The sequence below is a fragment of the Myodes glareolus genome, chromosome 4 (assembly GCF_982192425.1).
Source record: "Myodes glareolus chromosome 4, mMyoGla1.1, whole genome shotgun sequence".
Taxonomy (NCBI): Eukaryota; Metazoa; Chordata; class Mammalia; order Rodentia; family Cricetidae; genus Myodes; species Myodes glareolus.
In genome coordinates this window covers 69,549,808-69,561,876 of record NC_142029.1, presented here as the reverse complement: position 1 = coordinate 69,561,876, position 12,069 = coordinate 69,549,808, and the positions used below count along the sequence as shown (strand labels likewise).

The 12,069-nt window shown below is 45.1% G+C and overlaps 1 protein-coding gene across 2 annotated transcripts in view; it reads left to right on the top strand.

Moving 5' to 3' along the window:
• Positions 1-12,069, top strand: part of Jhy (junctional cadherin complex regulator) — a 72,452-nt gene that overhangs the window by 32,347 nt on the left and 28,036 nt on the right. For both annotated transcript variants that reach the window (XM_087905540.1, XM_087905539.1), the window contains exons 4-5: positions 6,514-6,627; positions 11,114-11,763. In XM_087905540.1, the coding sequence (XP_087761666.1) occupies positions 6,514-6,627; positions 11,114-11,763 (764 nt within the window). The remainder of the gene's footprint in view (positions 1-6,513; positions 6,628-11,113; positions 11,764-12,069) is intronic.

The window sequence follows — 12,069 nt, the reverse complement described above, 5'->3', positions numbered from 1 at the left end:
GGAGTCTGTGTAAACAGAGAGGTGACTATATCCATTCTGATGAAGATGGAAGAGCTCAGGGAACAACATGGCTCGAATTCATCATCCAGTCGTGTTTGTTGACCATCTATCTGTATGCCAGGCACATTCAGAGCGACTGGGAAGTCCAGATGTGCAGTGCTCTGTACTGGCCAGCACAGCACAGCAGCCTGCACACAGCTCTCGGTTCTGCCATCTTGAACTTCAGGAAAGAAGGGTGGACTGGCGCAAGCTAGAATCGTCTGAGAGGAGGGAACCTCAACCAAGAAAATGCTTCCCTAAGATCCAGCTGTAGGGCATCTTCTTAATGACTGATGGGAGAGGACCCAACTCATTGTGGGTGAGGCCATCTGTAGGCTGGTGGTCCTAGGTTCTATAAGAAAGCAGGCTCAACAGACCATGGGGAATGAGTCAGTAAGCAACTCCCCCCCATCATGGCCTCTGCTTCAGCTCCTGCCTCTAGGATCCTGCCTTGCTTGAGTTCCTGCCCTGACTTCCCTCAAGTGAAGGGGTATTACCTGAAGTGTAAATAAACCCTCCCCCTCCCTACCCCACCCCCACACAAGTTGCTTCTGATCATGGTGCTCATCACAGCAACGATAGCCCTAATGAAGCCAACGTGGAAAGAAACACAAACTACAGACAGGGTGGTGCTTATTAGGAAAGGAAAAATACAAACCATGTCTATGGCTGCCTCCTTTGGGAACCAGGGAAGACTTCCTAAAGGAAGTTACATTTGGACCAAAGCTGGTCCTCTAACTAGGATGGTACAGGCCTGTCATCCTAGCTACTGCTGAAGCTGAGGCAAGAGGATGGTGAGTTCAAAGCTAGGCCAGCTAACTTCATGAGAACCTGTCTCAAAAAGAAGTGACTTGGAGGGTAAGGATCTAGCTAGCTTTCCTGGCACGCAGGTTCAATCCTAAGTAAGATAAATAAGTATGGACAGTGACATGAAGTGTAGTGTGTAAGCGGAGACCGGCCTTCACACGGGCCCAGAGAGTAACAGTCCATACAAACATCAGTGTTAGGAAAGGAGCATGCATCCCAGGATGAAAAAGGGCCTGGGAGCCCAAGGTGCAGGCCTTGCAGGCCTGGGAAGATTGTGAGTGATGGGGAAGTAAGGAAGTGTTTTTAAGTGGGAGACAATGATCACTTGAGGAATCTTAACAGCTCCAGAATCTTTCTTCTCCTGAAAAGGAATGTGTGTGTGTGTGTGTGTGTGTGTGTGTCTATGTATGTGTCTGTGTGTCTGTGTGTGTGTGTCTGTCTGTCTGTGAGTGTACATATATGTCCACAGGACCCAGTATCCAGTTCAAACAGAGCACACATGCTCTCAGGTGTTCTATAGGAATGGAGACATGTTGGCTACAGGATCAAATTTTTTTTTTTGGCATGTGTTGTCTCTAACAGCTGAAAACACAAAACCCCTCAATAATTTAAGCTGCCATGCTGAGTGTCAGTGAAGCAAGCCACCTCACAGTAGTAGAATCTGAATCGGTGTCCTTTGCTGGCCATGGGCACAGCCCAGGGCAAAATATGCCAGGGGTACAGCAGGAATAAATGTTTCCTAGCTCTCATTAGCCAAATGAATAAAGAAACCCTTGCTGCACCCAGAGGGTGTGCCCAAAGTGGGAGTGTAAGTACCTGATATGTCTGAATGATGATGAGACATTAAAAACAAATCTGGCACTGGGCTGGCAAGATGGCTCAGCAGGTAGAGCTGCCCGCAGCCAAGGCTGCCAACATAAGTCTGATACCCAGGGCCTATATGGTGAAAAACAAAGTCCTCCAGTTGTTCTCTGACCTCCACACATGCACCGTGGCATGCACATCACATATGCATGCATGCAGACATACACACGTGCACACACATACATACAATAAATATAATATGTATTTAATTGGACACTCCGGCTTTTTCAGTTTGGTCGTGTGGCTAGTTGCCAGTACATGACCACTAGGAACGGGCATAACAAAGCCATCTCGGCTCATGTGAAGCTCCCCATGGCAGATGACACACAGACAGTAGAAAAGGCAGGATATAAGGGGCAACATGGGCACAGCCGACAGTGACCGCAGTCCGATATTAGCGTGTTTATGAAGCGTGTGTCCGTGTGTGCTGTGTAGATCTGCTGTGTCACACAGTTCTGGGTGAAGCCTTGGCTTTGCTTTCTGCAGCGCTGTCTGATTCTCTAAGAACCTGATGTGTTTCTTTGAGAGAGAAACAGCAGCGCTGTCTAGCTCAGCCGTACTCAATCTGAGTTGCCTTCCTCCCTACAAACCCGCACTTCAAAGCAAGGAACATAATGTACAATTTTTTAATGGCTCTAGACCCAGGCACTCAGACTCTCTGCTCTGCGCCTTACCTCAGTGTAAACACCTAATCAAGATTGCCTGCGCTCCAACAATAGCAGCCAAATGCAATTTGAGAGCCACAAGCCTTTGAAGTCCTCCCTGCAAAGGCCGGTTTTCTAGTCTGGGATAATGACATGCCATGATTGCTGTCTTTGTTGTATCTTTTCAGGACAGAAGCAATTATAGGCCCCAATTTAACAGAATAGACATTACACAGCTTACGATGCTCAAAATGCAATTTCATTTGATCATTTTCTCGATTTGATTGGTATTAATAGAATGGTTCACAAAAAAAAAGAAAAAGAAAAAGAAAAAATAGCTGGCAGAGGTTGTGTCCCACTCCACTTTCAAAGAGCTAATGTAGAAGTATGTTTTACCTGCCCAGCAAGCTCACTGGGGTGATGCAGCCAAGCTCCACCAAAACAGAGTGCATAGAGACCGTGTGTGTCCCTCGCTCCCTCGCAAAGGAAGCAGCCAACGCTCTGTTAGTAATATGTAAAGTTTCTGACAGAAATATGTAAGCATGGTTATCAATGGAAAATTAATGTCACTGATGATAAACCCCATTATCTAATGCACATCCTGTATTTCTCTTTGAATTGTGAAAGCCGGAGAAGCTCCACCCACCGGCCGTCTCTCCTATTCCCTCCAGAAGACATTTTAAGTCTCTTTGGGGTTAGAAGCGTAGCCTTGCCTGCTCAGGCAACCTAGTTAGAACTTTTGACCTCCGTTTCCCATTCAAGACAGAGTTGGTTTTTTCCTTGAAACAAATCTGCTTAACATCATAATTAATAGTGATAAGCAGTATTATTGCCTATTAATAGGAGATACACAGTAGCCATGGATGGACACACATGCCTAGAACCCCAGTGCTTGGGAGGCCAAGGCAACAGGATGGAAGCCAGCCTGTACTACAACATAGCAAGACTCTGTCTCAAAAATAAAAAAATAAAATAAACAAACAATATAACGAAAACCTTTCTAATGAAGCCAGTAACTGCTGCATTTTGTAATCCAGGGTGCTTCTGGAAACAGTTGTGTGAGGGAAGCCCTAATGTAAATTTGGGAAGTGGTTCTTGACCTTTATTAAACCTTCTAGACTTCAGACAGTTTTATGATATGAAGCCTTCCACTTGTAGAGGAGGCTATTCATTCAAAAGCAGATGATCACTTCCATTTAGAAAGCATTCGTGATCAAATAGTACACTCATTGTCCTTATTTTGGGAATAAAACCTCGAGCAACTGCTTTATTATTATTATTGTGTATGTGTGCAATGAGTGAGTACATGCAACATGCACGCAACAGCACACATGTGGGGTCAGGTTGCAAGATCAGTGCTCACCTTTGACCTCTACATATAAGGTTATCAAGTGCACAGCGAACACTTTGTCCTCGAAGCCATTTCAAGAGCCCCAGGTCAACTTTCAATTATTTCAAATTTCAATTATTTTTCAATTATTTGAGCTTCTATATTGCCTACTTTTTTTCCTGGTGTGTGTGTGTGTGTGTTTGTGTGTGTGTGTGTGTGTATAGTAATTCTGATAGTTATTTCATGAACTTACTAGGGACAGATGAGGTTATACTCAAGTTAAAAGAAACACAGTGTTCCTTCTTGAACTATAGACGCCAAATGGAATGGAAAAGATTGAGATTGTCATCATTGCCAAATATTTACTTAGCATATAATAGGAAGCAAATATGTGTCCTTCTTAGTCTTGAACACTACTGGTAAACATAAGCAGCCGAGGGAGAATTTGCACTCGAGCCTACCAGATCTGTTCCCGATGATCCAACATTCTTGCACATGGCCACTCCACGCTCCACAGCCCACCACAAAAAAATTAACAAGATATGTGCAAAGCCCTAAAGTTACAGGAAAAAATGAATAGCGTCCATTCAGAAGGAGAGAGACTTGACATTTACAGGTAGAGAAACAGACAGTAGACACCAGAGCCCAACCAGAGTAACAAGTCATGGTAAGAATGCTGAGGAATCTTGAGACAGAAATGTTAAGAACGGGTGTGTAGGAGAGACTTCTGGGTGGATGTGCTGTCTGAAAGGGGACTCACCTAATCTGTGTTACTCCATAAAGCAGAGGGATAGATAGTGTGAAAAAAATGTGTCTGTTTCTGTAAGAGATTTCAGACACGGAGGCTACTCAGTGATGGACGCTCTGTTCATCATGCATGAAACAGATTCCTTTTTCTCCTCCTTAACCCCTGGAAGACCATAGTGGACACAGCCGGTCAGGAGATGCAGGCAGACTGGATGAGTGTCTCCTAGAGTTGGCATGGATGTCCTGGAGCTGACATGGCTCCTTTCCAGGTTCTCTCCCTACCCTGAGACAGTAGAACTTTAAGTCAGTGTCTGCTGGACATTCTAACAGCCACCATTCTGTACAGCTCAGAGACATATTTCTTGTTATGAAAAATAGTCGATGGAGGGCTGTCGTTGTCACACTGCTGTAATCAAAATACTCGAGAAAACAGGCCAAAGAAGAAAGCTCTGTTTTGGCTTATGGTTTCAGAGGTTCGTTCTGTAGGTAACTTGGTTCCACTGGTGCTGGGCGGACGGTGAGGCAGAAGACCCTGGCTGCAGCATATGGAGGGAGATACTGTTTGCACTGAATATTCGGGAAGCAGACCCCGTGTGGCCTTCAAAGGCTCACTCCCAGTAGCTTGTGTTCTCCAACTAGGACCCACCTCCTAAAGTTCCCACCACCTCCCACCATCTCTCCATCCTCCTGCCTCAGCTTCCCAAGAAGGAAATGGCAGATGTGTACCACAGCACCTGCCTATTAAAATGGGCCTTGTCGGGTAGATGATTTTGCTCAACAGTGTGGGCACGTTTAAAGCAGGCTAGGCTAAGCTGTGATGTTCAGCTGGTTACGGATGTGTCTTAGTTAGGGTTCATGTTGCTGTGGTAAAGCACCATGACCAAAAGCAACATAGGGAGGAAAGAGTTTTGTTTGTCTTACAACTCTGAGGTCACACTCCATCGCTGAGGAAAGTCAAGGCAAGAACTCAAGGCAGGAACCTGAAGGCAGGAACTGAAGCAGAAGCCACAGCATAATCCTGCTTACTGGCTTGCTCAGTTTGCTTTCTTATACAGCCCAGGACCATCAGCCCAGGAGTGGCACTGTTTACAGTGAACTGGGCCCTCCCACACCAATCATCAATCAAGAAAATGCCCCACAGATCAATTTTTGAGGCCCATTTTCTCAATTGAGGGTCCCTCTTTCCAAAAGACCCTAGCTTATGTCAAGTTGACAAAAAGCTAGTCAGTACAGTTAATTAAATGCATTTTTAAAAATTTATGATGTGTTTATCAAAACAAATTCCCCATTGTAAGTAAAGGGTATGGAATCGACATATTTCTGTTGCTGGGATCAACTGATACTTTTGGTATCCTGTTCTTATAACTGTTCTAAAGTTGGGTCTTTTGACCAGGCATGAGACATTCAAACAAGGAGTGCTTGGGCCTCAAAACACCAATTCTCCCTTCACACCTGCACGAGAGAACACTGCTTCCAACTTCTTCAAGAGCAATCCAGGTCCCTCTAGTGATTTCTATCTCAGATTTCCCCTAAAACCTCAGGTGTTGAAGGCTTGGTCCCCACCTGATGGTGCTGTCAGGAGATGGTCAACACTTTAGGAGCTAGGATCTAGGTGGGAGGAGTCAGTTATATGGTTGTGCCCTTAAAGAGTACAGCAAGACGCTAGCCCCTTCCTCCATGTCCCCTGCTTCCTGGCTGCTGTAAGGTAAACCTCTTTGTTCCATGCTATACTCCCCACCATGGTATTCTGCATCACCCCAGGCCCCAAAACAGCAGGGCTAAGTAGCCATGGACTGAACCTTCCGCAACCATGCATCCAAATAAATGCTTCCTCCTTTGAGATGCTTCCTCCTTTGAGATGGTTTATCTTGTATTTTCTCACCTCAGCGATTAAGGTTGACTGCCATAAGCACCCGAGAGCTGGAACAATGGACCCTTGAGATAAACCAGACACAAAGCCCGTCTCTCTAGAACCCCTCCCTGAAGTACTGCAGCCTTGAACCCCGTGTCTGTAGGGCGGAAACGAACCCTCTTAGGATGCAGTACATGCCACTTACTATGCGATGTGCTTTTCGCTCTCAGATCGCCCACCCCATCGGAGGCACTGGCAAGATGACTGTCCAGAGCGACAAAGGAGTCGAAGACACTTCCGCGGATCCCGAGGACAAATGGCGTCAGAGAGCAAAGCAGCTCAAGGTCGTCTGCTAGATTGTGTGTTAAGTGCGCTTCGAGTGATCCTGCTAGATAGGAGCAATGTCTGTCACTGGGTTCTCGTCACTTAAGGGTTTCTTTTGTGCCTAGAATCTTAGCTAACATCCTGTGCTAAAGACTGCCTTCTGCCAAGGAGTGCCATAGCTTGCCTGCTTGCTCTGACAGCAACCCTACCTGCATTTTAAAAGGTCCCCTGTCCCAGAACACCCTCATTTCACACCCCAAGCACACAGAGACCAAAACCTCTCACAGAAGGAAGGGATGAGAGATGTGCAGGGGGGAAATAATGTTTCCTCTGGGAGTTAATCGCCACCCAGTAGACTCAGGTGACACTGTCCCTAAAGCTGATGGAATCCTTCAGAGCCTCACCAAGCTTTCTTTCCAGAATGTTCAAGCTTACCAACTGGTAACTTAGTATGATGGTATCCTTCTTGTCCGTGGCACTCATAAGTGGTTTAAAGGCAGGGGTAATTGTTCCACTATTTCTAGAAGAAATAGAAAAATCATTAGGAACTGATTTTTTTTCCTGAGTCAGTGCATGGAATTATATGGAGTCATTCTTGGATCGGGTCCCACCCCTTATTTAAGAAAGGATGAGCATGGTGGCATGCCTTTAATTTCAACATTCTAGTACTTAGAGGCAGAGGCAGGCAGACCTCTGTTAGTCTGAGGTCAACCTGGTATACATAGCAAGTTCCAGGCCAGTCAATGCTACATAGTGAGACCTTGTTTCAAGGGGGGGGGGGGGGGGCAAGAGGTGAGTCTTTTGAAATTGCCAGTTAAAATCACACATGAAGCAACTGTAAAGTTAAAACCATTAAAGTTCATCCAAGCATCAGAGACATCAGAAAAGATAAGACATCCCAAACCCTCTCTTGCCCTCACCAGGTCTATAGGCTGCTGATAGAATTGAAATAAGGAAATAGTCACTCCCCCAGAGCTTCCTGAAAGCCAGTGTCAGGGACGTCACATCAACAAGTAGAAAAGACAGGACTGAAGTGTCTCTTGGCAGTGGGATGTGGAGGACAGGACCTGCCAGAGAGCATTGGCTTCATCATGATTTTTGTATCAGATTCTTGTGCCTACTTAAGATCTTTACTCCCTACTTAATCCTTCTCTGTGGACCTTTTCTCAGGCCGTGTTGTCCTACACCATCCTCTGCTCTCCTGTGGGTCTCCACAGGTTTCATAAGTCCCATTTCATGGCTGTGCCCAAACTGAAGGCGTCAGTTGCTCCGGGGCCATTCAGGGCAGTGTGTGGAAGTATATCCCTGGCCACAAGAGCCTTCCAGGTGTCCTGAGAGTGAAATGAAGTCTTCCCAGACCCAAAACAAAACCACCAATGATCGCATCATAAAAAGTCACTTGGAGCCCTTAGCTCGTCATGGTCAAGCCCCTGTGACCCTTTCCCCACCTTCCCAAAGAACTATGCATTTGCTCTGTATTGCTTCTGTTTATCTGCCCTGAGTTCTTCCTTGCTGACAATGAGGGATTTAGTTAACAATTCATGTCAGTTGTTTCTTAATAATATTAAATACAATGTGGAGCCCAAGCTCACATTTGATTTTTAGCAAACACAAAAGAGAAAGATAATAATACAACAGAAAGTTGTCTGGGTCAAAGGTGATCTTGGAGCCTAGGCACAAGTTCCAGGACCCCAGGGCCCAATCGGGGCAGCTAAGAGCAGCAGTGGCCTCTGTGTTAGAGGAGATGAGCATCTAGTTAGTAAGAGTGTGTATTCTGCCGTTTGCTTATGACACATGAGCCACAAGACAGAAGCAGCCAGACAGCGCCTCTCACGGAGCTAGCGGATGGCGCGGTGTGCATGGACACAGATGACTAAGGACGGGTCTCACTATAACACCCCCTTCTCAACGTCAGGCCTCGAGATTTCCCAGTGCTGACACTCCACATGAGGCATGCAAACCTACTGCCATTAAGCCGTTAGTCAGAGTGCATGGAGGGTATACCAATTGCCAGCGTGGGTAACAAAAGAATCCTGGTGAGACTAGAATGAAGTCGCGGATTTCCGCGCTGATGGAGATTAAATAGCCTGAGAATGGCTTTGTATATTAACTTCAGGGAGCTCCAGCCTCACCACCTAAAGAGTGACACCTGATGCCTCAATTGTAGGGTAATAAATCTCCAGCCAGCAGCAGATCTCAAGTAGGCTACTTGGGAGGTGAGAGGAATCGTATCAGCCCATCAATGTCTTCCTTTCTGAGCATTGAAATGCCCACTCTGGGCACTTATGTCTACCTAACTGGAGGATTTAACTCTCGAGACAACTCAGGTTTGGTAAAATGATGAGTCTTTGGCCTTTGTTGACAAAGCACCCTATGATGAGGGCCGCTGCACTCTGAATCGTCAGCAACAAAGGTAACAACATGACTAGAATCACGTGGTAACCAGAACGTCAGACATAGTTTCCCCAGAAAAGAAAGTTCTCCTGAGGTTGTTCTTTTTTTCTGAAGGGAATAAACAGGAAAAAAAACTGGGGAAATATAAGTCAGGTGACAGCAGAAAGTTTCTAGTTAGTCCTTTAGTCCCCCAGAGAGCGAAAGGCTGAACAAACGTTGAAAAGAATGCTGCAATTGATAAGTATGAGTTAGAGTTTATAGATCATAGCAAAGAGAGGCTTGTTCAACCTTAACTAACAGGATGACAGCGTGAAAAGAGCCACTGTGTTTCAGAAACACACCTGTGAGACTATAAAATAGCAGTTTCCGGGCCAACAAGATGGCTCAGCAAGCAAAGGTGCTTGCCACCAAGCATGACAATATGAATGTGTTCTAGCCCTGGAACCCACGAGACGGAAAGGGAGAACTGACACCTGCAGGTGTCCTCCGATGCCACACATGCACTATAGCATGAGTACAGCCACATGGATATGTGTGCACATGCACACAAATAAATGTAATAAAAAAAATCTTGAACAGTTTTGAGGGGCCACTACAAAGAAGAACACACCTGGAGTCTGTATTGGGAGAGTCATGGCTCACGCTTCCCATGCAGCTTGATATACCATGTAGAATCTTACCTGGATGTTTAAGGAAAGGTGTTTGGTATTTTTGTCAGTTTTTTAAGGTGGGAGAGAACTGTGGTTGAAAACTGAAAATTTATAAGCGCCAATGAGAGCCTGGTCAATCCTCAGCTCAAATTCAAAAGAAAATGTGCTACATTCCAAACAACGTCATTCTTTATCTAACCAATCTGCTGTTACAAGCAATGTTTTTTATTACTGGTGTGCATTAGCAGACTTTAAATTTGACATCCTAATGTGGTTTTATTAGAATCGGGGACCATGATTATTATTTGGGAGCAGGCAGAGGCTCATATTGTCAGCCTGCAGCGTGTATCAGGGGAGAGAAATAAAGCCTAAAACTATATTATCATGATGCATTCTTTTTTCCCAACTAACTAAAGCAAATCTTTAGTTAGATCAAGAAAAGGCATGCTTTGCCCAGTTTGAGTATTTTCACTGGCCTCCAATGAACGGCCTAATGGTTGCATTTTTCAATTAACATTGCGTAGACATGGGTCATGAAGGGCTCTTTTTTACATGTGTGTTCTGAAAGGGACAAAGACAGTGCAGTTCTATAACACACTGATGCTCACGGTCATCTTACTGTTTCAATAAGCAGTTAATCATTCTTTCCAAAGGCCTCTTAACCCTGCTCATTTTTCACAAAGAAATGAGTGCTCCATTCCTCAGGAAATCCTCTGAAATGGCCGCAGGGCACAATACAGTGACACAGTGTATCTATTGTCCTGGGAGTACATTGTGTTGTTACTGGACTTAGGAAATCATGGAGATGGCTCTGAGGCCCCAATCCCTGTCCCCAGATGTTTGATTGCCTAAGTGCAGGCTATATTAAGCAACAGAAAGCAAAACAAGCCTTGCGGTTTCATAGACGTCCTATCACAGCCCCGGCTCTCTCATAATCCTCTGAATACGATCTAATTTGTTTCATCTGACAAAAGAGATCATTTCTAGCTGTTGACCTGTGTGAGTATACAGAGCTGATGGGCTGATATCGAACTTGGACCTGCGTGGCACAGGCAAACCTCTGGTGTCTTCTGGGTGGGGTTTTGGAAATGCTTCAGTAGCATAGCCTGTACCTGTTGGCGTAGATACATGTCCTTTCTCTGTGCATCTCTTTGGAGGTAAAGCTTAGCTCCCTCCCATTCCCAGCTTGGTGACACCTTTCCATATGGCTTGCCAGAGAACTAATACAGAGGCCGTTTTAAGCTCTCAAACGCCTTCTGGGCTCACAATCTTACATTTCCTTAGCTGCTCACGCCCAAGTCACCTGCAATAGGAAAGAACTCTCTGGATTCTCTCCTTTGCAACCCAGGGCCACTTTCTTAGAAGTTTCAACTCCCATTAAGAAAAAACAAAAAGAATTAATTGAAAATTTATGAAGAGTACTCACCTTCTAATTTTACCTTAACTATAATTTCTTTTTTAGAATTACCAAGAACACTTGTCTCAATATGAAGATACAAAATCGGGCAGTGTCCCAAGAGGTCAGTCCTCCGATACAGCCAATGGGCAGCAACCTTCCAAGAGAACAGGCAAGGCCAGGGTTCGGAAACAGAAGAAACGCCAGAATGGCCTGAAGTCTCTTGGGACCAAAGATCTCATTGTCAGTCAAAAACATCAGAATTATCCTCTCCAACAACCACAAAACCAAATGCAGCCAATGGATGCCTCAGCAAAGCATGGCCTGGCCACATATATGAATTCTTCGAATACAGATTTGCAGGACTCCCAGACACTCGCCCACAACCCCAAAGTCACCTCCAACACATTCGTTCCACCCAAGCAGACTTTTGACAGGGTGTTGTATAAAAACTCTGTCTCGGGGCTGAATGCTAATAAAAAAAGAGGACACAAACATGAAGACGAGAAAAGATCTTTGTATGAGCAGCAACCCCTCTACATGCTTTCTGATATGGATCTGCAAGACTTTAATGAACCTTTTCACAGACATGTGTCCCTGAGCCAGAAAGGCCCTCAGTCTGATTATGACATGAACACACACAGGTCAACGAAGATCAAGAAGCCATCCAAACAGCCACAGGCAGAGACAAAGTACAAGAACATAGAGATGCTATGGTGAGCATTCTGTTTTTTAGTTCAAAAATTTTATTTTTGTGGGTGTGAATGTGAATGTGGTTTCGTGCGTGTGCATGCATAATGTTTGCATATGTGTGCATATGAATGCACACGCACACATAGGCCGAAGTTTCTGTCATGCAAACTGATCCCATTACCACACAGAGGTTTACTATTAATTGGAAATGTTTGGCTAATATCTCAGACTTGTTACTAGCTAACCCTGACGTTTAAATTATCCCATGTTTCTTATCTTTGCTTTGCTGGGTGGATGGGTATGTTTTCTCAGCACGGCGTGTCCACCTT